Raw genomic sequence first — 27,562 nt, 5'->3', positions numbered from 1 at the left:
TTCTTTGTTTTATGTTTTAAGTGTGTATCTTGGAAATGGCATATAGCTCAGATTTTTAAAAATTTAATCACTTAATCTTTGTCATTTTTACTGTTTAATTTAGTCCACTAATATTTATTGTGATTGACTATGCATTTTGATTTTTTTAACCATCTTATTTTGTGACCTTTGTCCTTCTTTGAAAAACATCCCTCCCTTTTTTGCCTCCTTTTGAATAAATAAATGTTTTTTCTCTCCTTTCATGTTTCCCTTCCACTATGAGTTTAGAAAAAACTGATAGGGGTAAAGGAGAAGGGAGAGTTTAAAACAATGATTCTCAGTCTTGACTGCATATTAAATTCTCCTAGGAACATTAAAAAGTATGAATGCCGGGGCTCTGCCCCCAGAAATTAAGATTAATTGGTGTAGGATGTAGTCTGGCATGGGGAATTTTTAAAGTTTGCCAGGTGCTTCAATATACAGTCAATCTTGAAAGCTACTGCTCCTGCAGAAACTCATAAACGTATGTCATCAAATGTAGACACAGACTTCAAAAGCTAGGTGATCATGACTAAACACCCTCTTCTCCCCATACTCACAGATGCTTTGCCTCAACCAACTAGGAGAATTCACTAGCTTGTCCTACTCTTTTTTTTTTGTTTGTTATATACTGGTATGCACAGATGTGTATTGTGTAATATGTGGAGAATTTTGAATTAAAAATTATGTTTTAAAATGAGCTGGTTTTCAAGAAATAGTTCCTTATCCAGAAGATGAAGTTGACAGATGAAACTATAGACAGCATAACTAAATATTTAATTGGGTTTTATGAGGATAATTACACAGAATAATTTATGTAGAATTATTAAATGTCAAATGTGGTTCATATTTTATGTGTGCTAGGAAAGTTTTTTAACAAGGAAAACCAAGTGCTAGAGTGATCACAGATGTCTGCAGGGCAAAGTAAGCAGTTTATGACCTTTTTTGATATTTCCGTCTTTGATTTTTGCCCCCATCTTTGTCTTTCACTTCCAGCTTCCAAAATAACCCAGATTCATCCCAGGTCCCTTTCCAGAAAGTTAAATTGGTAGGAGTGTGGGGAACAGAGAGGCCCTTGGTGAGAAGCAAGTATAGAGTATGAATTATTGATATACATCACTTACCTAATGCAATGATGAGTTCTTTTTTTCCAGTTAATATTGAGTGCTAACATGTACTGGGAACATAGTAGTGAAAACGTACACAGAAGTCTTTTCTCTCGAGAATGTATATTCTTGTAGAAAGGTAGGCACAATAAGTAATATATAAAAGTAATTATCTGTAGTATGTTAAGTATTGTGGTAACAGTCTCTAAAGATACCGTGTTTCCCCGAAAATAAGACCTAACCGGAAAATAAGCCCTAGCATGATTTTTTCAGGGTGACATCCCCGGAACATAAGCCCTAATGTGTCTTTTGGAGCAAAAATTAATATGAGACCCAGTCTTCTTTTCGGGGAAACACAGTAGCTCCCTCGTGTACTCTGCTTCCCAGCATTCATACCCTTCTGTTGTCTCCTCCCACACTTCATTTGGGCTCATTTTGTATAATCAGTAGAGCAAGGAAGAAATGAAACTTCCTTGGCTAAGTCATAAACCTCACAGTTTTTGACTCTGGGCTTTTGGAATGTGAGTGCTGGGGGAAGCCAGCATCTGTATAAGAAGTCTGACTACCATGAGACCACCATGCTTTGAGCTAGCCCAAACTAGTCATGTGGGCAGGCTAAGTGGGGAAACAAAGATTCCTGGCCAGCACCCAGCTGTTTGAGCCATCCCAGCTAAGGCACCAGATTTGTGGTTGAAGAAGTCATCTTAGATGTCTAGCTCAAGTTGAGCCTTCAGATGGCTTTAGTCCCAACAGCCATTTGGCTCTAACCACATGAGACACCCCAAGCAATAACCATCCAACTGAACACAGGCAACCCACAGAACCGTGAAGGATAGCAGTAAATTGTTGTTCTAAGCCACTGAGTTTTAGAGTGAATTGTTACTCAGCAACAGGTAATCAGAACTGATGTTAATTAGTACAGCGGAGAAAAGTAAAGTGGGAAGAAGAGGTTAGGGAGTACCAGAGAGAGTGAGATTCAAGTTTAAATTGGGTGGTCAGGGAAAACCTCACTGAGATAGTCAAAGAAAAATATGATGGATGTGAGGGAGTAATGTTGACACCTGGGGGAAGAACATTCCATCAAAAAGAACCGCAAGTTGGCCAGCCTGGTGGCTCAGGCGGTTAGAGCTCCGTGCTCCTCACTCCGAAGGCTGCCGGTTAGATTCCCACATGGGCCAGTGGGCTCTCAACCACAAGGTTGCCGGTTCAACTCCTCGAGTCCTGCAAGGGATGGTGGGCTCCGCCCCTGCAACTAAGATTGAACACGGCACCTTGAGCTGAGCTGCCGCCAAGATCCCGGATGGCTCAGTTGGTTGGAGCGCGTCCTCTCAACCACAAGGTTGCCAGTTCGACTCCCGCAAGGGATGGTGGGCTGCGCCCCCTGCAACTAGCAATGGCAACTGGACCTGGAGCTGAGCTGCACCCTCCACAACTAAGACTGAAAGGACAACAACTTGAAGCTGAACAGTGCCCTCCACAACTAAGATTGAAAGGACAACAACTTGACTTGGAAAAAAGTCTTGGAAGTACACACTGTTTCCCAATAAAGTCCTGTTGCCCTTCCCCAATAAAATCTTTAAAAAAAAAAAAAAGAACAGCAAGTGCAAAGGCCCTGTGGCTAGAGCTGCCTGAAGTTTTAAAGAAATAAGCACAGAGGCCATTGTGGATTGAGCATAAAGAATGAGGGGAAGAATAGTGGCAGCTGAGGGGAGATGGGTATAAGGGGTTGGGAGTAGGTGCAGATTATAGGGGCCTGCAATTTTCAACTTTATAAGGTACAACACTCTTTTTCATAAGAAATAATACTGTAATAATCCCTTTTCTCTCCTGAAATGAAATATAGATAACAAAAGCTTTTTATATACTTAATTTAAAAAGAAAATAATACAATGTTCACAACTTAATATAAAAAAGACATAAGGTGAAACTAATATAATCAGTATGCTTCATCATGTAAATGCTGTGGTATGACAAGTTTAGAACACAAGTAGCCTTTATATGAGTTGGTGACTTTGAGAGCAATAAATGAGGATTTATACAGGTGTCTTATATTGGTGACTCAAATACCATGAACAGTGGTGCTAATGGTGATGGGATTTTATGAAATCCCAGGTGACTAGCAGGTGAATAATTCTTGATAGAGTTCTACGCCCAGCAAAGTGCAACCTTTCCTTAATTCACATGGAGGATGCGTTCTCGTCCACTGAAAGGACAAAATGCACATAATTCACTTAACACGAATGTTCCATGGGATATTTGAAACTCTGGTGATACCTACTAAACTCTAATACTTCTCTCTAATCATTGTGATAATCAGCAACATTCCCACTAAGAATCTCAGATACGGGACCTTTCAGGCAATTTTAAAAACTTTAACTCTGAGTGAGATGGGAAGTCAGAAAGTTCTAACAAAGGAGTAGCATAAATCCCTTATGTCTTAATGAGATCATTCAGCCTGCTGTATAGAGAATAAATGGTGGGTGGGTAAGTGCAGAAGGAAAACCAGTTAAGAGTCTAATGCTACAGTCCAGGTGGACAGATGATAGTGGTTTAGACCACAGTTGAAATGGTAGATCCTGAAATGTGGTTGGATTCTGGATATACTTAGAAAGTAGTTTATGCATGGTAATACCGTGTCTCCCCGAAAAGAAGACCGGGTCTTATATTAATTTTTGCTCCAAAAGACGCGTTAGGACTTACGTCCAGGGGACGTCATCCTGAAAACTCATGCTGGGGCTTATTTTCCGGTTCAGTCTTATTTTCGGGGAAACGCAGTGCCAAGGCACATTGTTGTTGTCATAATTATTATCACCGTCATCGTCGCCATCATCTCCACTCCTGGCCTGTGTTTTCCCGGAAGTAGTTATGTTGGCCATTTCCCCTCTGTTAGAGACCTCTGAACTTTTAATATGGTGGTGATTATTTTTTTTCTGCAAATGTTTGTGTCCACTGCTAATTAAAGCAGAAAGTGGATTTCCTTCTTTTTATTTAACATGAACTTTCATGTTGCTAGTTCAGACATTAGAATTCAGGTGAGTACTCATTAATGACAAATGTCAGCTTCAGAAACGCTAGACAGCCTTTTGAACTTACACTCTTTAGGGCCAGCGCCATTTAATTGTTTGGGGAAATTATTTTTGTTGGAAATTGGACATTTATGGATGCCCTCCTTGGTGAAAGCAGCAAGAATAGGCTAGAAGAGGACGAGGTGGGAGACCAAGAGATAGTAGGCCATTGGCATAAAATCTAGATGTCAGTGACATGCACAAGGTTTTGGCAACAGTGGTAAAAACAGAAAGGAGATAACAAAATAAAAGTTTTTAGGTGTTAATGATGAAGACAAGGCTTATCGGTGCTTCATGATCAAAAAGGGCTAAAAGGGGAGGTTTTGGGATACGCAATATTCTCAGTTTGCTTTGACTACTTCAATATTTCGACCACCTCCTCCTCCCAAGATTCTCACTTTTTTCTTTATCTCAGTAAGTGGGAGAAAATATTCATTTAGTTGATATATACAAGTGATGTAGGGACTGTCACCTTTAAAAATTAAACAACAAAGGTTATCGAGCAGCAGATGTGTTTATTTGGGAATTGCAATTAGGGACATGCGGACTATGGCGAACCATAGGCAAGTCAGGAGAGACAAAAGGGAGGTTAGCTTTTATTGAGTTCCAGGAGGAAATTGGGGAGGGTTGTTTTGAACAGGAGTCCATTGGTAGGGAATGAGAGTTCAAGGTCGGGGTGGTTTCTTATTGGCGGTGAGCAGAGGGCAGTTGTTGCTGAGGCAAGCAGGGAAGAAATCTTCCTTCTTTTTGCTGGTTATGTAAGCTGCAATGTAGTGCATGAGAGTCTCCCTTCATGGCTTCCCAACTCCATTCTAAATGAGATTTCCTCTATTCATTTTCACAAGACTTAACCCTGGACAGTAGATTTCCCTTCTCAGAGAAGGGGTTAGAAAATGGGAGGAGAGGGTAAGTTAATGGTCTGGGGACCATATCATCTCCATCTTTATAACCCCAGTCTGCACACTAATAAGCCAAAATTAATATTTTGTGAATGACACTGAAGAAAATGTTTGGCACATTTTCCCTGAACCCTTCACATTTGGCAGCAAATCTGACTTTTGGCAATTTGCACCATTTCTCTCCTGAAAGAAAGGGGGGAAAAAACAGCAGCGTTATTTATTCACCATTTGTTTCGGCCCAGCCTCACTCTGATCTTACAGACTCCAGACCCCTTTTCTTGGTTCTTCCCTTGTTCATTCTCTTTCTCAGACTGCCCAGCAGGAAAGCAGACTATTTACAAATAATCTGAGTTAACAACTTCCTTTTCTGCTGATCAAATAGTTGCCCAAATGAAACCTTTCTCAGGGCTGAGAGTGGGTGTTCTAGTTAGTGGGTATTCTGGAATGTAAGTGGATCCTTATTTTAAGAAAGATTATTTTTATACTAGAAAGTCATTGTACATACACCAAGATACACACACATTTGTAGCAACTGGAAAGTATGGAAACATAAACTGTACTTAATCAGAAATTACTAGATCAGTAAAAGGCCTACTTATATGGCTTGTTAATAATAGGAGAATCTCGAAACTCATGTAAACAGCAAAGTAGAATACTGTTTATTGAGCCTGTTTCCCTTGGCTTTCGTTTTTATATATGAGATACAGTCTGACGTCATGCCAGGGCAACTTCTATGGCATGATAGTAGTCTCCTTTGAGACATAGTTTGATGGAGAACATAAAGCTACCCAACCACAAATTTTTGGGGACTGTATGACAGATTTAGTTCCTATATGTTGTTTTATATGATCAGAATTCCATACTTAGGAGAGCAAAAATATACTTTTAGGGAAAAAAAAAAGCATTTTGAATCCTATATCATTATTTCTACTGCACAGGAAAAAAAACAGGGGAGCAACCTGTTATATTAGGAAGATGATTGTACTAGAAGCTGAAAAATCTGGATTCTACAACTGGTCTTGGCCACAAACTGGTTTCGTATGACATTTGAATTAATGTTTAACACAACGTTTTTAACCTATGGGAGATATATGTGTATGTATGTGTGTATATGTGTGTGTGTGTGTGTATAAATATATATAGTGTATATATATATACATATATATATGAAATTGTTGTATTAAGATTTCATCTAACTGAAAGGTTCTTTGATTCTTCTTTATCATCTGTATCACAAAAGGCATAGCCTCTCTATAAACCCTTTGGAATAAAAAAAGAATATCCACTAGTTATGTGAAGCTTACAGATGGTGAGTACTCTCCCTTTCCTTCATGCTCTTTAAAGGAAATTGCAGATTAGGGTTAAACAGGGCAATAGCATGCTGTTTTGATTTTAGACCTTTTATAGGTTTCTGTGCCATCCTTCATCTTTATGTGTTCTGTTTTCAACTTTTCCTCTCTGGACTTATGAGTAAATAGAAGAGGGAAAAATGTGGGGGTGGAGGGACAAAGTAGAAGATGGAAAAAGAGTAAAAGGAGATACAATAGGATGTGGGTGCTTCAGTTAACTATGGAAGTCAAATGAATTTTCCATTGTTAATTATATTCCTTTCCACTCTTCGGTTAACTGCTGTTTATCCTCTCCCTGCTATGCATTTTACATAGAGGCAGAGGCAGACTTGTGTGGGTTTTTCTATTTCATTCCCTTGAGATTTTGAAAATACTCAGCTATATTTGTTCTGTTCTGAGAACAAATAACTGGAGGGCAATTCAAAATATTTATTTAATATTTTCTTGGAAATCCTCAAAGAAACAGGGAGGCATTGAGAACTCCATGTTAATGAAACTAACTGGAATACACACATTTTTAAATTTTTGGTAATTCTTGGTTTCCCTTTTCTTGGCTCTGCATTTTCTGTCTTCCAGTGGCAGAATAACCTAGCAAAGAAAAATACATTTTGTTGTACAAGGTGGAGAAAGACTCTGTTAAATTGTGTTGCACTAATAAACTTTGTATGATCTGGGAAAGTTTAGTTGAATCAGAATGTTAGAGTGGGAGGGACTTTAAAATCATCCATTGTGATTTTGAAATGTTTTTGCTCAGAAGTTTTTTTCAAACAAAATCTTATACCAAGACCCAAAATATAAAGTAGATGAAAGTAGTGACTCTGTTTATCAGGCAGCTCAGATTTGCATTGTTTGGTTGATAATTTTATTCCAATTGCTTATATGAATGTCCAGCAGAACATTAGAAAGTTGGGAAATCACAGGAAAAGTCTTAGTTGTGTAAGACTGTACATATTGCAGGACATCTTTCACTCCTGCCCACTAAAGGCTGCTCCCTACACATTTCCAGTGTGTTTGCTAGGGAACCTTATCATCACAGTGAAAAGCACTCATCTACTCATATAACCTTTCCCCCAGGTAATCTTACCCAGTTCCAAGGCTGTGTGTACCATCTACATACAGATAACTACAAACTTTTATCTGCAGCTCCAGCTTCTCTTTCTGAGCTGCAGATTTGTAGAAGCAACTGACATTTTTCCTGTGATACCCAATGTACATCCAAACATATGTCTTAAATATGTATAACTCTTGATTTCCTCCCTCTGAAGCCTCTTCCTCTTCTAGTCTTTCCCATCTCAGTAAAAGTTACTGCTATCCATTCAGTAGTGTAAGTAAAAAACCTAGAAGTGAAACTTAATTCATATTTCCCGTCTGTCTTCTCTAACCCCACATCTAATTTATCAGTAAATTCTGTTGACTTATGGCAACATAGATCCTTCATCTCTCCATTTCTACATCCAGTGTTACCTATTCAAACCATTGTCTTTTTCCTCCTATTATCTATTCTGCACTCAGACATTAGTGTAATCTTAATATTTATCATGCTACAACTCTGTTCAAAACATTTCAGTGGTTACGCTCTGTTCTTAAAACAAAATCGAAACTCCTTATCATGATTTGTAAAAGGCACTGCAGTGATCTCACTCCTGCCTCACTTTCCAACCAATTTTTTTTAACACCCTCTCTAATGCTTGATGTTCTCAAGCTATAGTAATCTACCTTCTCCTCGAATGTATGAAGCCCCCTTCCCACCTCCTCATCTCTCCACTGGCAGTTCTTTGTACCTGGAATCGTCTTTCCCAGGACAGAGTATAGCAAATGCCTTCTCGTCCATCCAGTCTCTGCTTGCATGTTGCTGCTTCAGAGCGCTGACCTTCCCCACATCCCATCCCTGACTCACTTATCCCAACTTGTAATTACACTGGTACCTCGGTTTTCCAATATAATCTACGAGTTCTGAAATGTTCAAAAACAGCCGACAGCTAGGCCTCAGGGTCTTGCGCTCAGCGGAAGCCATATGGCATGTTCGACTTCTGAGTCGTGTTAGAAAACCGAAGCATTTACTTCAGGGTTTACGGCGTTCATAAACCAAAATGTTCGTCAGTGGAGACGTTCGAAAACCGAGGCACCACTGTACCTTGTTTCTGTATTACTGTGCATGTTCAGTTTCTTTGTTCCCCATTAGACAATGTGAGCTCTCAAAGGAAGCTGCCTTATTCATTGCTCTGTCTCCACAGTCCAGTACAGTGCCTGGATGAATGAATGGCATGTATGTTGGGGGTATTATGGAAGCCAAGAGAGAGGAAGGGCATCTTTTCTAGGCACAGAGTGGGTGGACGTCTGGGTAGAGGGAGCAATGTATTGGGTATGAAGATCCAGAGGTTAGTGAGAACATTTTACTGTTAAACGTGACTAGATGTACCATGTGTGTATGAATTAGAGCGAGAAGGCCTTAGAAAGGTAAATGCCAGACAGTGAAGTTTCTTTCATGCTAGTTCAAGGGAGACTATGGGATACCATCAAAGAATTTTTGTACTGTTTTCAGAGTAATCAAAATTTTAATTTTATAAACACTACTCTGACAGGAGGCTTGAGTTTTGAGTGGAGTTTTTCACTATTGGAGACCCTGAGACTTCTGCCTGTAATTTTTTTCCATTTGGACACCTATTTATTAAGGCTTTGTTTAGTCTTTGATTGTGTTAAGGAACTCATTTTGCTTCCTATTGGGGGAGACAGATTGTTTTGGGGTAACAGTTACCTAGACCCCTTCACACTAAAAAGTTATGGAGGACCCTGAAGAGCTTTTGTTTATGTGAGTTATATTCTATTGATGTTTGCCGTATTTGAAATCAAAGCTGAGAAAAAATTTTAAATATTTAATACTTTATTGAAAGTTAATTATAATAAACTCATATTTTAGCATAAATAAACAATTTTAATGAAAGAAAGATATTTTCTAAAACAAAAAGAATTACTGAGAAGAGTGGTATTCCTTTATACATTTGCATGTCTCATTAATGTCTAATATAAGACATCTTGATTCTTTTACTTCTGTCTGCTTTCAGTCTATGGCAACCTATTGTTGTGGTTGAAGCATATTAAGAAAATCTAGCCTCATGTAGATATGTAGTGGGAAAAAGGAGAATTGTAACAGCCTTTTCCGATCATTGTGGCCATTCTTCTTTGATACTGTACCGCAACTCAACAAGGGTAGTTTCTTAACGATTAGTTACGTTGTACTCATACCATAATACACTGATCTCTCTGCTGCCTGTTTCTTGTGCCTGGGCTACTCTTCCCAGTTCATACTACAACAGACATATTTTCATCCTTTCATATTCTGTTACATTAAAATCCTTTGGTTTCACTTATAATTTGAGTGCATCTTTTATCCATGCATAATTTTGTTGCATCGTACATTTATTTGGATAATATTATAGTCCGAGTTATACAGACTTTTAAATGTTGACACATTTTATTATACAATATGAAAAAATCACATTGATTAATTTCACTCTCAGTCTCTAAAAAAACAGTCTTTCAAGACTGGGAAGCTATCAAATTCACAGTGGTAGATTCACATTTTCTAAAATCCCAAGTTTTTCTTGAAAACTTGAATTTTATCATTGGTTAAAAATGCTGTCCATTGTTTTCTTTGCAGCAATAGGCTCCCTTCATTCAATTTTGAGACAATATCAGCCAAATATGAATAATCATGTCGGTCACTCTTTCAAGTAAAATTGGTATTCCATGAAGTAAAGCATCTTGTTCAACTCGCAACTCAAATAATCACACAAGTGCTTTTGCTCGAGACAACAATTCAGTGTGTAGCACAAGTACTTCACGTGTACTTCCTGTTTTGTCACACCAAATATTAAAAAGACATTGTTTTCTTTATTTCTCCTTTTGATAGTTTGTTGTCAGTATATAGAAACACAACAGATTTTTATATATTGATTTTGAATCCTGCAACTTTATTGAATTCGTTTATTAGTTCTAACAGATTTTTGGTGTAGTCTTTAAGGTTTCCTATACATAATAGCGTGTCATCTGCAAATAGTGACAGTTTTACTTCTTCCTTTCTGATTTGGATGCCTTTTATTTCTTTTTCTTGCCTAGTTGCTCAGGTTAGAACTTCCAGATCACATAATTTTCATCTTTCATTTTGTTAATGTGGTGTATCACATTGATTGATTTGCGGATGTTGAACCATCTTTGTATTCCCTGGAATGAACCCACTTGATCATGGTGTATGATCCTTTTATTATATTGTTTAATTTGGTCTGCTAATACTTGTTAAGGATTGTTATATCTGTGTTCATCAGGGATATTGGTCTGTAATTTTTTTTTTTTTGTAGAGAACTTCTTTGGCTATGGTATTATCTGGCTTAAAAGGAGTTTGGAAGTGTTCCTTTCTCTTTTTTTTTTTTTTTTTTTTTTTAAGAGTTTCTGAAGGATTGGTGTTACTGTGTTTCCCCGAAAATAACACCTAGCCGGACCATTAGCTCTAATGCATCTTTTGGAGCAAAAAGATGCATTTTAATATAATATAAGACTGGGTATAATATAATATAATATAACATAACATAATACTGGGTCTTATATAATATAAGACCGGGTCTTATATTAATTTTTGCTCCAAAAGACGTATTAGAGCTGATGGTCCGGCTAGGTCTTATTTTTGGGGAAACATGGTAGTTCTTTAAATGTTTGGTAGAATTCACCAGCAAAGCCGTCTTGTCCTGGACTTTTCTTTGTTGGGAGATTTTTGATTACTGATTCAATTTCCTTACCAGTAATTAATTGATTTGTTCAGATTTTCTGTTCCTTCTTGATTCAGTTTTGGTGGGTTGTATGTTTCTAGGAATTCATCCATTTCTTCTAGGTTGTGCAGTTTTTTGGCATATACTTGTTCATGCTAGTATCTTATGATCCTTTGTATTTATGTGGTATCAGTTGTAATGTCTTCTCTTTCATTTATAATTTTATTTTTTGAGTCCTCTCTTTTTTTGGTGAGTCTAGCTAATAGTTTGTCTGTTTTGTTTATTTATCTTTTCAAAAAACAGCTCTTAGTTTTATTGATCTTTTTTGTTGTCTTTTTAGTTTCTATTTCATTTATTGAATGCAGTTTGTTCTTCGTTAAGTAATATGTTTTGATCATCAGGTTAACAGTTATCTTGGGGAGAAAAGAGGAATTACTGAGGAGAGGGACACTAGAGTCTTCTCAGATGTTGTTACTGTTCTCACTTGTGATCTGGGCGTCACATAGGCATGCATTTTGTGATAAATCATCAAGCTGTATGTTTTCTGTACTTTTCTTCATGTGTGTTGTATATTGCAATAGAAAAGTTAGAGGAAAAAAGATAACATTAGTGATTAGTAGTATTTTAGTACACACTTTTAGTAGAAATATACTATTTGTGTTTCATAAGTAAATTATCAATTTTTAAAATGCCTTACCTTGCTAACCCCTGCATCAAAAATTACCTTTTCTAGCGTTTTAACATTTTTAGAAATTGAATTTTTTATTTATAGGCAGTACGGTTATATTCCTTATTGCTGGCATAGTATGCTTTAAAGTTCCTAACAAGGAATGTTTTAGATAATGTGATGATAAGTAAGTGGCACATAGTAGTCACTAAATATTTGTTCAATTGAAAAATGAATTGAAGTAGGGCCTGGAAATATGAGAGATATCTATATTTGAGATGAGACACAAATTTATTTCTCAATGGAGAGACGTTGGGAAAGTCTCTATTCATGCTAATTAATGCTAAGGAATACAGTAATCAAAAATGTTTGAATAACCAGAAATTAAAATATACTATAAAGCCTCTAAATTAAACTAGTGTGGTACTGGTACACAAATAAACCAGTGGGACAGAACTGAAAGCTCAGAAATAGATCCAAGTTTCTATGGAAAGGTGCAACGATAGTATCTCAGATCACTGAGGTAAGTGATGCTAGGTCAGCTTGTGGCCATATAATTGTATCAACCAGGAATAAGTTGCAGAATTTGTATTTACACTGTGGCAGATAGAGTGATATGAATTTATGTTTTTTTCCCCCAAGGAACTTCGGGCTAATAATGCTGTGGTAATTTCTGGTATTTCTAACACATCAGTAGTAATTTCTGTGATTCTTACAATTATGGTACATGATTCATCTACTTTTATCCAATCTTCACCATATGTCTTTCAACCCCTGAGTATTTTTCTCTCATTTGGAAGAAATACTGGAATATAAAAAAGACATTTCTTAAGTTATTGTACACTGAAATTTTTGGAATCAGAGCTTTTGTTCATTGTAAAAAGTATTTCTGAACATAAACCAGCAAGAATGCTTACCTCGTTACTTGTCTCATATTTATTGATTTTTGTCATTATGGTGTCTGATAGTGTACTTTCATTTTTATTTTCTTTAATTATGTTGAATCTAGTTATCTTGTTTGTTTGTTTTTAAGATACAGCAGAAATATATTTATTTGGAAAGTTCATTTTTAAGTGGGTTATTTTGGATCATAGAACTCATTTTCCCTTACAGAAATATGTAGTAATTATATTCACAAGGCATCCATAAGACTATTTAATGCATCATATAGATAAAATGCTATAACTATTAATAAAAACTTGCAGAACACTAGTAATTAAATGAAACAAAAACAGTGAAACTGAATAAGAAACAGTTTATTTTATGCTTGAAGAAAATAGGAGAATGAAAGGTATTGACACTTGCGGGGATCATACAATACAATGTACATTTTTAAAGAGCTGTAAATGTTGATTTGTGGTTTTTTGTGATTTTAAACATACAGAAAAGTACAGAGAATAATACAATAAACAACCAAATGCCATCACCCAGGTCAATATTTTGTTTCAGAAACTTTTTAAAATAAATAAAACATGGCATTTTTAGTATCGTGTTTGATTTTTACTTTAAAGCTTACAGCTCTCATAGTGCTTGATGTAGGTTTGGGTCATTTATAGACTTTTAAGCATAAAGATAGAGGGAAATAAAGAGGCTGTCCCAGAGGACCCTGGGGGTGATTTGTTAGTGAGCAGAAGGGTATATAAGAGAGTTGTATGGATGTCTGCCTCCTTGGAACTGAGTGAGCCACATCCTTAAGAAAGCAGAAAAAGTTGAGATTGAAGTGTGCTTTTTTTTGTTTGTTTGTTTGTTTGTTTTTTAGTGATCAGCAGATTATATTGATGATATTATCTTATCATCTTTTCGAAATCTTCCTGTTTGATGGATATCAGAATTAGGAAGATGGTGTTGGGAAGGTGGACAGAGGAGAGGAGATGGCTTTTATATTTAGCTGCAAATGGTATTTTATTATATAGGATGTCTACAAATTATGTGTTTATGATTGGGATGGATAGGGGAAAGATAGAATCATAGAAGTCACACAATTTACTTCTCTGAAGAAAATGAAAATTTTCCTCTAAGCTACTTGAAATTTACAACCACATATTCAAAATACATTCTCTACCTTTTGCATTTTTAAAAATTCTTGTAGGTGTTAAGATGATGGTGATATTAAAGAAAAACAACAGTAAACACCTATTTACAGCTCTACTAAGTAATGGAGAATTAATTATAAGCAGTGTAGTTATAAAAGTTAATATAATAAATAATTTCTTTCTGTTGTACTACCTGCTTATCAGTACCTATGTTTGAAAACAAACGTAACGCTGAAGGTACACTTCAAGGTATCTTTTAGACCAGCAAAGCCATGACTCTGCTGGAAGTTTTTATGGCTAAATGTACTACATATGCTTTTTGTGCTTTCCATTGTTGTTCATCAGACTTTGTCTCCCCTGATCTCTGATTGCTGGCCCTCTCTGCTCACATTTCACATCACTCTTTCGGTCAAAAAGAATTTATAGAACAGTTGCTGGTTTCTGGCCCTGGGCTAGGTGTTTAGCATACCAAGCTGTATGAACTTGATCTCTATTCAAAGAACTCAGTATCGCTTGGCCTTCTCTTCTCTTGGCCTGCCTGCCCCAACTATTTTCATTATAAGCAGTGCAGTGTTAGACCTTTCTAACCACCTATGTTCTTCCTGGTATTTGACTTTGTTCCATGCTTTGTTCTTGGCTTTTTGATGTTCCTGTTGGTACTGATCAAAGGAATCCACAGCACTACGGGACAAAAGGTAAAATCATTAGTGTGTATGTGATAAAGAATACACAGGGAATAAAACCAGTACACGAGTACTGTTTATTTTGAGTACTTGCTGACAATTCCTCAGAATCCAGCTTTTTAAAAATGTTATTTTAAATTTATTTTTTGAATAAGTAATATAGTTCATAGTTCAAAAGACACCAGTTTAACAGTATAGAAGGATTCCCTTCCACTTTTGCTCCCTAGCGATCTAGTTTCCTTCCCCAGAATCAACTGTTGTTAACTTTCTTGTGAATCCTAAAAATATTGTGTGGCAGTATCACGTGTGGTTGAGGATAGAGATTCTGGAGCTAGACCACCTTGTTCGTGTTCTGTGTCACATTAGGCACGTTAAATTATTAACTTCTGTGTTTTAATTTCCTCCTCAGTAAGTGGGGATACTAGTGCGTACCTCATTGGATTGCTTGTAAATTCCTTAGCACACTGCATAACACATAGTAAGTGCTTAGTGCGTATTGGCTGTGGTTTTTGTAGAAGTGCATGTATCTGAATGTGTGTTTTTTTTAATCTCAGGAATACAGAGTTGAGTTGAGTTAACCATAATTTTCATTCACGGCCCATTGTTATTATTATTATTGGTCTTTGCAGGGGGCCTTTTTTTTTTTTTATCTTATCACTGTATAACAAAACCATTTATTCTTTCCCATGAGTCTACAGCTCATTTGGGTGGTTCTAATCTGGGTTGGGCATAGTCAGATGACAGATTGGTTGGGACCTGGCTGGTCTAGGATAGCCAGCCTCATGTGAGATGACCCATCTTTTCTCCATCTTGTCTCTCAAATTCCTCCATCATGCTACCAATACACACTTTGGTCGCATAAGTCCAAGGAAGAATGGCAATGCACAGGCACTTTTCAAGTTTTGTTATTGTACCATTGGCCAAAACAAGTTACATGGCCAGGCTCAGAGTTAGCGTGTGATATGCCAAGGGGTGCTGATGTAGAGTTGTGGAAATTGGAGCTATTGATGCAATTAGTCTAACACAGTCCACTCTCTAGTAACTGCAGTCTAGCACTTGGTGGTTGCCTTTGAGCTACTATTGGTCAGTAATAAGGAAGACAAGCTAGAAACTTGAGGCCACCAGGTACCTTTGTGTCTGTACGTCACTGTGTCAGACTTCCACAGTCTTCTGAGAGTGATGACTTCATTTTCTCCTCTCAAATCTTGTGCACGTTCCTTTCCAACAATAGATGGCCAATTGTAACCTGGAACTGTGCAGGAAAAGGGATGCTAGGAAACATAGTCCTCAGTTTAGATGGGAGCAGTAATGCCAGCTAACAAAATGCAATCCAGCACAGCCCCATGCTTGCTTTATTTTTCCTCTTCATTCCAATCCCCACTCCTGTACCTTATTCTTTGCCCCCTTGGAGGTACCCACTTTAATATCTTTGATATATCTTTTATTATTTATGTAGCCTCATAAAATATGAGCAATCTTTTGTGTGTTTTTTAATTTACATTAATGATAATGTATTATGTATCTTATTGTTTCCTTCCTTTCTTCCATTTAACTCTGTTTTGAAATTCTGTCTATGTTGCTGAAAGTGCATCTGTTTGTTGCTTCTCTTTGCTACGAAATATTCAGTGGTATTTGCTACATTTTACTTACTCATTCTTCTAGTAATGAACCCTTAGGTCGTTTCCAATTCTAAGTTACATCCAGAAAAAAATACTGCAATAAATAGTTTTATACATATTCCCTAATGGACTTGTATGGAAGTTTCTCTAGAACGTATATCCAGGAGTGGAATTCCTAGGTCATAGTGTATATACATTCTAATTTCACTGAATTCTCCAGAGTAGCAGTACCTTGTCAAACTATAGTGGCATTTCCTGAGAGTTCTGTTTCCCTATGAATTAGTTTTGTATCACTTTGTAACAAATTACCACAAACTTAGTGACTTAAAGCAACTAGAACTTTATTAGCTCACAGTTCTATTGGTCAGTAGTCCAGCATGGTGTGGCTGGGTTCTACTCAGGGTCTCAACAAGCCTGAGAACCAACCGCATGTCAGTGTTCTCATCTGGGGCTTGAGGTTCTCTTACAGACTCATTCCTGCTCTCAGAAGAATCCAGTTCTTTGCAGGTGTAGGACTGAGTTCCTGTTTTGTTGCAGCGTGCTGGCTAGGTTGCTCTCAATTTCTAGAGACCTTCCCATGTGTCCTTCTCCATCTTCAAGCCAGCCACAGCATGTCGAATACTTCTCGTTGTTTCGAATCTCTTACTTCCTCTTCTGCAACCAGCTGTAGAAAACTCTTCTTTTAAAGGGCTCATGTCAGGAGTACCCAGAAAATCTCTGAATCTTGGGACCATCTGATTTGGAACTAATTAGATTTACTAACTTGCTTCACATCAGGACCTGGCTTAGTGGTTGATTGAGTAAACCAGGGGCTGAGAATCTTGGGGCACATCTTAGCATCTGCCTACCACACCCTTAATCTGCACCTATACTTGATATTATACAACTTCCTAATCTTTGTCATTTTCATATATTTAATGAATTCTTAAAATGCCTTGTTTTAATTTACAGTTCTCTAATTCATAGTGAATTTGAGTGTTTCTTCATACATCTTAGACATTTAAATTTTCTTTCCTGTAAATCTACTTTTCCTATTCCTTGCCCAATTGGGGAGCAGCCTATTTTCTTTCCTGTTTCCTTGACAGGAGGTCTTTACATATTCTGTCCATTAATCACTTGTCAATTTTAGATATTGAAAATATTTTATTCTAAATGTCATTCTTCTGCTAAATTTGCCTATATCTCCTTTTATTAAATAGAAATCCTTAATTTTGATGTAGTAAAATTTGTCAATTTTGTAATTTATCTTTTGCAGTTTGGGGATCTTCTTAAAGAAATCCTTACACATTGGCAAAATCACAAAGTTGGATGCTTCATTTATGTATTTTATTCTTTTCTTCATTACTAACAGAAGCATTGAGGATTACAAATCTTAAATTTGCAATCTCGTATTAGTAGTTTTTAACCCTTTCAGATCCCATAATTACTTGTTTATGTATACTTTTTTAAAAAATTGAGGTGAAATTCACATAACAAAATTAACCATTTTATAAAGGGTACATTTCACTGGCATTTAGTACATTTATAATATATGACTACCACCTCTATCAAGTTCCAAAACATTTTCATTACCCCAAGGAAACCCCATGCCCATTAAGTAATCACTTCCCGTTTTCCCTTCCCCCAAGACCATGGCTCTCACTAATCAGTTGCTATGGATTTATCTATTCTAATTATTTCATATAAATAGGATCATACAATATGTGGCCTTTTGTGTCTTTCTGTTACTTGGCATAATGTTTTCAAGATGTATATATGTTTTAGCATATATAAGTACTTCATTTCACCTTATGGCTGAATATTATCCAATTGTTTGGAATGTCACATTTTGTTTATCCATTTTTCCATTGATGGGCACGTGAGTTGTTTCCACTGGCTATTGTGAATAGTGCTGTTACGAACATTAATGTACAAGTATTTACGTGAGTACTTAGGTTTAATTCTTTTAGGTATTTACCTAGGAGTAGAATTGATAGGCTATATAGTTACACTTTATTTTTTTAAGGAACCACCAAAATTAAGTTATTCCAAGTAGCTGTACCATTTTACTTTTCTAGTTTCATTCCATCATGGTCAAAGAATATAATTTGTATGATTTCAGTCTTCTTTAATTTATTGAGATTTGTGTTATGTCCTAGCATGTGGTCTTTCCTGGAAAATGTGCCATGTGTACTTGAGAAGAATGTGCAGTTGCTATTGTTGTGTAAAATCTACTGTTTTATTTTATGTATTTATTTTAATTTTTTTTTTATTGAGGAACAGTGTGTTTCTCCAGGGCCCATCACCTCCAAGTCGTCCTTCAATCTAGTTGTGGAGAGCGCAGTTCAGCTCCAAGTTGAGTCACCGTTTTCAATCTTAGTTGCAGGGGGCGCAGCCCACCATCCCATGTAGGAATTGAACTGGCCACCCTGTTGGTCAGAGCTCGCACTCTAAACAACGGAGCCATCTGGCTGCTCCTGAAATCTACCATTTAAAAGTTTCCTCTTAATTCAGCATTTGTTTGGTAGCTATAAACTTTTGACTACTTTCCACAGTTCCCACTTTTGATTTTGACAGTTTTTACTCATTATTTTCAGTTTTTCTGCGGAGGGACAGGCCTTCAGAACTACCTATCCCACCAATTTTGCTGACGTGACTCTCAGCAAGTACTTTTTAAAACAAATATTTTATAAGGTCCTTTAATATCCAGGAGTAAAATTTATAGGTAATATAACTAATACAGAAGTTTTCAAAAATTAATGTAATATATTAATTGTAATATAAAGGAGAAATGAAAGAAATAATTCATAAAAAAGTAGGGTGAATTTCAGTATGTAAATGCTTACTATGCCATTGCAAGACATAATGAAGTAGTGATACGTTTGTGCTTATTTAAATAAGTTGGATTTAAGAGCTATAGGGAGGTCAGATTCCATTTCGTACAAACACTAATAAATGAAAGACTAAAATCTAGTCACAATGACTAGACTTTTTTATATGTATAGGAAATGAGAGAAATCACTTTGAAGAGAAGTTGGGATAAAACACCAATACAAATTATAGACTAAAGAAGTGAAAGAAAGGAGAAAGTATAATATTCTTATAAATGTGTGGGGCCTTATTTGAAAAATAATTATTTAGTAAATATTTAGTAAATTAATAATAATATAGTAAATTATTTAATAAATATCAAAGTACATAAGTCTTTTATTTTGAAATCCTAATTCACGTCAGGTCAAATTTTTTTTTTAATTAAACTTTATTGGGGTGACAATTCTTAATAAAGTTACACAGATTTCAAGTGTACAATTCTGTATTACAACATCTGTAAATCACATTGTGTGTTCACCACCCAGAGTCAGTTCTCCTTCCATCACCATATATTTGGTCCCCCTTACCCTCATCTCCCAGCCCCCACCCCCCTTGCCCTCTGGTAACCACTAAACTATTGTCTGTGTCTATGAGTTTTTGTTTCTCATTTGTTTGTCTTGTTCTTTTGTTTTCGGTTTATATACCACATATTAGTGAGATCATATAGTTCTCTTGCTTTTTCAGTCTGCCTTATTTCACTTAGCATTATAATCTCAAGATCCATCCAAGTTGTCACAAATGGTCCTATTTCATCTTTACTTACTGCCGAATAGTATTGCATTGTGTATATATACCACAACTTCTTTATCCATTCATCTATCGAAGGACATTTTGGTTGTTTCCATGTCCTGGCCACCGTAAATAAAGCTGCAAAGAACACTGGAGCACACTTGTCTTTATGTATAAATGTTTTCAAATTTTTTGGGTGGATACCCAGGAGAGGGACTGCTGGGTCACATGGCAATTCTATTCGTAATTTTTTGAGGAACCTCCACACTGCCTTTCATAGTGGCTGCACCAGTCTGCATTCCCACCAACAGTGTATGAGGGTTCCTTTTTCTCCACAGCCTCTCCAACACTTGTTACTATTTTTCTTGTTGATGATAGCCGTTCTGACTGGGGTGAGGTGATATCTCATTGTGGTTTTTAGTTGCATTTCTCTGATGATTAGTGATGTTGAGCATTTTTTCATATGTCTATTTGCCATTTGTATGTCCTCTTTGGAGAAATGTCTCTTCAGGTCCGCTGCCCATTTTTCATTTGGGTTGTTTGTTTTTTTGTTATTGAGTTGTATGAGTTCCTTGTATATTTTGGATATTAGACCCTTATCAGAGGCACTGTTTGCAAAAATCTTCAGTTCGTTGCCTCTTTATTTTGTCGATTGTTTCTTTTGCTGTGCAGAAGCTTTTAAGTTGGATATAGTCCCATTCATTTATTTTAGCTTTTAATTCCCTTGCCTTTGGAGTCAAATTCATAAAATGCTCTTTGAATTCGAGATCCATAAGTTTAGTACCTATGTTTTTTTCTATGCAGTTAATTGTTTCAGGTCTTATGCTTAAGTCTTTGATCTATTTTGAGTTAATTTTGGTACATGGTGACAGATAGCAGTCCAGTTTCATTCTTTTGCACCTGGCTTTCCAATTCTTCAAGCACCATTTATTGAAGAGGCTGTCTTTTCTCCATTGTATGTTTTTGGCTTCTTTGTAGAAAACTATCTGTCCATATTTATGTGGGTTTATTTCTGGGGTTTCACTTCTATTCTGTGTGTCTGTTTTTCTGCCAATACCATACTGTTTTGATTATTGTTGCCCTGTAGTACAAGCTAAAGTCAGGGAGTGTGATACCTCCAGCATTGTTCTATTTTCTTAAGATTGCTTTGGCTACTCGGAGTCTTTTTGTGGTTCCAAACAAATCTGATGATTTTTTTGTTCTATTTCTTTTAAAAATGCCATTGGGATTTTGATGGGGATTGCATTAAATCTGTATATTGCTTTGGGTAACATGGCTATTTTAACTATGTTGATTCTTCCAATCCGTGAGCACTGAATGTCTTTCCATTTCGTTGTGTCTTCTTCAATTTCTTTTAAAAATGTGTTATAGTTTTCAGCATATAGGTCTTTCACATCCTTGGTTAAGTTTATTCCTAGGTATTTTATTCTTTTTGCTGCAATTGCAAAAGGAATTGTTTTTATTATTTCTTTTTCTGAGATTTCATTGTTAGTATATAGGAATGCAATGGACTTTTGTACATTGCTTTTGTAGCTGGCAACTTTACTGTATTCGTTTATTGTTTCTAATAGCTTTTTGGTGGAGTCTTTAGGGTTTTCTATGCAGGGCATCATGTCATCTGCAAAGAGTGACAATTTAACTTCTTCATTCCCAATTTGGATGCCTTTTATTTCTTTCTTTTGCCTGATTGCTCTGGCGAGGACTTCCAACACTATGTTGAAAAGCAGAGGTGATAGGGGACAGCCCTGTCGTGTTCCTGAACGTAGAGCAAAGGGCTTCGGTTTTTCACCATTAATTACGAGATTACCTGAGGTTTTGACATATATGGCCTTTATTATGTTAAGGTATTTTCCTTCTATAGCTATTTTATTAAGTGTATTAATCATATATTGATGTTGTATCTTGTCAAACGCTTTTTCTGCATCAATTGATATAATCATATGATTTTTGTCCTTTATTTTGTTTTGTGGTGTATCACATTGGTGGATTTGCGTATGTTGAACCATCCTTGTGCCCCTGTGATGAATCCACTTGGTCGTGATGAATAATCTTTTTAATGTATTGCTGCATGAGATTTGAATTTTGTTTAGGATTTTTGCGTCTGTATTCATCAGAGATATTGGTCTGTAGTTTGTGTGTGTGTGTGTGTGTGTGTGTGTGTGTGTGTTGTCCATACCAGGTTTTGGTATTAGGATAATGTTGGCCTCATAAAATGAGTTAGGGAGTACTGTCTCTTCTTCAGTTTTTTGGAAGAGTTTGAGCAGGACTTCAAAGAGTGAGATCCTCTTTGAAGGTTTGGTAGAATTCACTAGTGAATCCATCTGGTCCCGGGGTTTTGCTTTTGGGAAGGTTTTGGATGACTGATTCAATTTCATTACTGGTGATCGGTCTGTTTAGATTTTCCAGTTCTTCATGGTTCCGCCTTGGAAGGCTATATGTTTCTAAGAACTTGTCCATTTCTTCTAGGTTTTTGAATTTGGTGGCATATAGTCCTTCCTAGTATTCTTGGATGATCCTTTGTATTTCTGTGGCATCCGTGATAACTTCCCCATTTTCATTTCTGATTTTGTTAATTAGTGTCTTCTCTCTTTTTATCTTAGTGAGTCTAGCCAAGGGCTTGTCAATTTTGTTAATCTTTTCAAAGAACCAGCTCTTTGTCACATTAATTTTTTCTATTGTCTTTTTGTTCTCTATTTCATTTAGTTCTGCTCTGATTTTTGTTATTTCCTTTCTTCTGCTGACCTTGGGTTTCATTTGTTCTTCTTTGTCTAGTTCTTTAAGGTGTAACGTGAGGTTATTTATCTGGAATTTTTCTTGTTTCTTGAGATAGGCCTGTAGTGATATAAATTTCCCTCTTAAAACTGCCTTCACTGCAACCCCAAAATTTTCGTAGGATGTATTTTCATTCTCATTTGTTTCTATGTATCTTTTGATCTCTCTTCTAATTTCTTCTTTGACCTGGTCGTTCTTTAAAAGTATGTTGTTTAATCTCCATGTATTTGTGGTTTTTCCTGCTTTCTTTTTGCAGTTGATATCCAGTTTCAAAGCCTTGTGATCAGAGAATATGTTTGGTATGATTTCAATCTTCTTAAATTTGCTGAGGCTAGTTTTGTATCCCAATATATAGTCTATCCTTGAGAATGTTCTATGTACACTAGAAAAAAATGTCTGATGTTTTAGGATGAAGTGCTCTATAAATGTCAGTTATGTCCATTTCATCTAATGTGTCATTTAGGGCTGCTATTTCATTATTTATTATTTTCTGTTTGGATGATCTATCCATAGCTGTCAATGATGTGTTTAGGTCCCCTAGTATAATTGTGTTTTGGTCAATTTCTCCCTTTAGTTCTGTTAGTAGTTGCCTGGTATATTTTGGTGCTCCCTGATTGGGGCACAAATATTGATAACTGTTATGTCTTCTTATTGTGTAGTCCCCTTTACCATTATGAAATGTCTATCTTTGTCTCTTGTTACCTTTTTCACCCTGAAGTCTGTTTCACCTGATATCAGTATGGCTACACGTGATCTTCTCTGGATATGATTAGCTTAGAGTGTCAATTTCCACCCCTTCACTTTGAGTCTATGCTTGTCCTTGTAGCTGAGATGTGTCTCTTGGAGACAGCATATGGTTGGGTTTAGTTTTTTGATCCAATCTGCTACTCGGTGACTTTTTATTGGTGAGTTCAGTCCATTTACATTTAGGGTGATTATTGATACGTGAGGATTTCCTATCATTCTATCTGGTAAGACTGTGTCTTCATTGTTTCCTTGCCTTTTTGTTGTTGTCTGTTATTTCTGTGTGGTGGTATTCTATGATTTTTCCCTCTGTTTCTTTTTTTATTACAGTATATATTTCAGTTCTGGATTTTTTTTTGAGTGTTTACCATTAAGTGTATGTAAAAGAAAGTTTGATATTTAGAGTATTCCATTTTCTTCAGCATGCTTACTTTCTCCATTCCCATATTCTGGTTCAGGCTTTTACTCTCCCCCTTTTTATGTTTTGGTTATCACAAATTGTCCCTGTTGATGGTGGTCAAATAGCCTCCTTTAGTATTTCTTGTAGTGCAGGTCGTGTTAGAAAATTCCCTCAGCTTCTGTATGTCTGGAAAGGTCTTTATTCCTCCTTAGTATGTAAAGGATATCTTTGCTGGATATATTATTCTTGGCTCATAATTTCTCTCTTTCAATAGTTTGAATATTTGGTTCCACTCCCTCCTTGCTTGTAGAGTTTCTGCTGAGAAATCTGATGATAATCTAATGGGCTTTCCTTTGTAAGTTACCATCTTCTTTTCCCTGGCTGCCTTGAGGATTCTTTCTTTGTCGTTGATTTTTGACAGCTTCAATACAATGTGCCTTGGAGAAGGCCTTGGGGGTTGAGGTAATTAAGTATTCTATTTGCTTCTTGGATTCGAGGATCCAGTTCTTTCCACAAGTTTGGGAAATAGTCATCGACTATTTGTTTGAATATATTCTCTGTTCCCTTCTCTCTTTCTTCTCCGTCTGGTATGTCCATTATTCTTATATTGCTCTTTCTGATGGAGTCAGAAAGTTCTTGTAGAGTTCTTTCATTTCTTGTAAGTCTCAAGTCTCTTTCTTCTTCCATCCTTGTCATTTCCAGGTTTCTATGTTCATTGTCACTGATTCTTTCTTCCATGGGGTCAACTCTACTACCTAAGCTGGCTATTTCATTCTTCATTTCTTCTATTGAGTTCTTAATCTCCAGAAATTCTATTTGGTTCTTTTTAAAAATTTCAAACTCTTTGGTAAAATGTTCATGTTGTTCTTTGATTGTGTTTCTCGATTCATTAAACTGCCTGTCTGTGTTTTCTTGCATCTCGTTGAGTTTTTTCAGAACTGCAATCTTGAATTCTCTGTCATTTAAGTCACATATTTCCATATCTTTAAGTTCATTTACTGGAGATTTTTCACTTTCTTTCTTCGTTGCCTTGGTTATTCATGTCAATTAATGATTTATTATTTCTCTTCTTAGACATCTACAGGAGTGGGTGCTGCAACAGGTTAATAGGAAGAGGTCTTTCTTTTGTTTTCCAGTACATGTTGGTAGAATGTTTTATTTTCTCTTCGACTGCAGCCTTTTTTCTCTCTCACACTGTAGTGTTATGTTTTCTCGGTACTATTCCAGCTTCTCACACAATGGGGGAAAACCCTGGAAGGCGGGCTTCTCCTCTGTTAACAGTTCACCTGGGTCATAGGGCGCCGTGTCCACATGGGGATGCGGAGAGCTTTTGAAGTTCCAAAGCTCTTCCTACACCTGATTCAGAGCCCGTGTGTTTCAGCAGTTCTGTTTATTCCTGCAGATATCTGCCCAGATAGGTGGGGCCAGGGGTGGGGTGAGTTGTGAGAGGTGGCCCAGAGCAATGGCGGTGACCACCACCACAGCCGGTCCTACTTCCACAGCTCCCCGCTCCTTTGCCGGAACTAATTGGGCTGCGAATCTGTGTCGGGGGTCCACAGTTCTCAGAACAGCAAATATTCTGTTTTTTTGATCTGACACTGGTACTGTTTCGCTTCTAGCACCAGGCAGGTGGGGGCGGGGCGAGCTCTGGGAGGGTAGGGAGGGGGCGGCTAGTCTCAGTGCCTAAGGCTTCCATTCTCTGCTCGGCAGTGAGGGCTTAGACCACCGTTTTCAGCCTTCTTCCCTCAGTCTTTTCTCCGAGGTCTCTGCCGTGAGCGTTGGGTTCAGATGTTTTATATGCTGCCCCCTCAGCCCTGTGGGCCATAAACGGAGCCCTAGCAGTCCGAGTTCTTCCCTCTCCTGCAGCTGCGGTAGTTCCAGGATGCAGCGGGCTCAGAGCACTAAGCTAGGTCTGCATCCTGCGCCCGCGTGGCCCCGTCTCCACACTTCTCCCTTCCCTCATCCCCCGCTTGTGCAACTTGCCCACCTTTAGGTTATTTGTGTTGTGTACCTCTTAGTCTTGCCTGTCTGCTGCACTGGGAGTCCTTTGTGGAATTATAGTTGTTCAATTTGTTGTAAATTCCAGGGGATATTTCAAGAGGCTCACCTCACGCCACCATATTTATGACGTCACTCTAGGTCAAATATTGTAGTCTTGAGTCTTTATGTCCTTGGAAACAATGCCCTTTCAGTGATAATGGAATTCTAAGATGAATTTTTAAAAAGCAATGATAAGACATTTGGAATCAATATCAAAGTAAACTTGAAAAATAATAGGAAATTACAAAATAAATGAATGATTTCAATTGGTAATTTTTACAGTAGATTTCTCATTCATACACATAAATGCCTATACATGATATGCAATATTTTTGAACAACAAATGGAATTAAATAAGATATCTTCTTTTCATGTGTTTCTATAATTCTGTATTTGATACTAAGTCCCTTAAAAGGAGTGTTATATCTTCTATTGCATTTTTAAAATTGACTTTGTTGCTTTTACAGTAATTGCGCCATTACATTAAAACATTTCAAATACATGCACAATTTAAAATACAAGAACAGGTAAACTGGCTAGCCTTCTTTCAATAAATAGGTGTAAATGTCACAACTTGATCCCAAAGCTTTCTTAATTATACTGTTTAAATTATGTTTAAATAAATTTTTAACTTACTGTTATAAGTGCTGACTAGCTTGTTTCCTACCCATTTCAAGTGAAATAATGACCCTATCTATATTGCAAGTTCATAAAATTTTTTAAATCTAATTACTCATATATCTCTTAAAGATAGGGTCCTGTTCTTCTTACCTCTGAGTGTTGGTGAGAATTAAATGAAATAATGTGTTTAAAAGTTTATAATATGTATATAAAACTCTATGTTAAAAGCATTATTACTGCCAATGTAATAATAGTAGGTCAACACTATTGACCTACTAGAGGCTATTCCCTTGAGAAAATTAAATCTTAATCATGGATCAAAATTTTTAAGAGATTCTATAATTATTCAACATGTAAAAATTTTAATTTGGTCGCTTGCCTTGGTTTTCCCCTCAATGAAAATCACTTTTAAGGGAGAAGTGTATTTTGTGACTAAAGTGCTTTGTCCTCTGGTTGTTGTATTTTGAAGATACGAAGCAAACTTCTTTGACTTAAGCACTTTCCAATCAGGTGTTTTCTCTTTTAGGTGCTATTGGGAGCTGTCTTTATTTTCATGAGAATGACCTGTCCTCACATATGTTTAATTGCATTATGATTTTTAGTTGTAGCACATATGTGAATGTAAAAAGCAGAGCAAAACGTATAATAGCTTTTTTGTGGTTTATGTTTTTCATGTGCAGCCTTCAAGCAAAAGGAAGTTACCTGAGGAGAATTTCTTCGATGTTCCTGCTTTCTTAACTGTCTCAGGACAACTTCACCTAGAAGTGATGTCAGGGTACAGAATTTTCTTTTCTCTTTCATTTTAATGGACTAGTGATTATGGGGTGGGTGAGAGTGCAATAATGCTTCCTTTCCCAATGTTAAAAGCAAAAAATTGAAGTTAGTGTTTATGGTTAGTCCACTTGAATTCACCAAAAGTACATTTATTGACAATATTCAAGTTTCTTCAAAAAAAAATCACGTTAGTTTAGACTTTTGTTTTTATAGTGAAAAATGTAACACTGGAAATATGAAATTGTAATTTTTTTTTCATTTTATTAATCTTTTTTTGCTTAAATCTCAATATATAATCAAAATTTTAGTATAATCATATTTATGAAAACAAAGACAGTTCACACAAGAACCACGTATTAGCCCAGTTCATTAAACAAAAGAAAGGTACCTGAAACAGATGAAAGAAAAATACTTTTAAATAATTGGTTTACAT

The 27,562-nt window shown here is 36.5% G+C and overlaps 1 protein-coding gene across 1 annotated transcript in view; it reads left to right on the top strand.

Annotated features, from left to right (window-relative positions):
- NARS2 (asparaginyl-tRNA synthetase 2, mitochondrial) overlaps window positions 1-27,562 on the top strand; it is a 126,724-nt gene that overhangs the window by 33,124 nt on the left and 66,038 nt on the right. The window contains exon 6 of the mRNA XM_033118848.1: window positions 27,036-27,130. Coding sequence (XP_032974739.1) covers window positions 27,036-27,130 — 95 coding nt within the window. The remainder of the gene's footprint in view (window positions 1-27,035; window positions 27,131-27,562) is intronic.

This window comes from Rhinolophus ferrumequinum, chromosome 11, assembly GCF_004115265.2.
Source record: "Rhinolophus ferrumequinum isolate MPI-CBG mRhiFer1 chromosome 11, mRhiFer1_v1.p, whole genome shotgun sequence".
In the NCBI taxonomy this organism is placed as follows: domain Eukaryota; kingdom Metazoa; phylum Chordata; class Mammalia; order Chiroptera; family Rhinolophidae; genus Rhinolophus; species Rhinolophus ferrumequinum.
The sequence above is the reverse complement of the archived record's forward strand: the minus strand, read 5'-3'. Positions and strand labels throughout refer to the sequence as shown.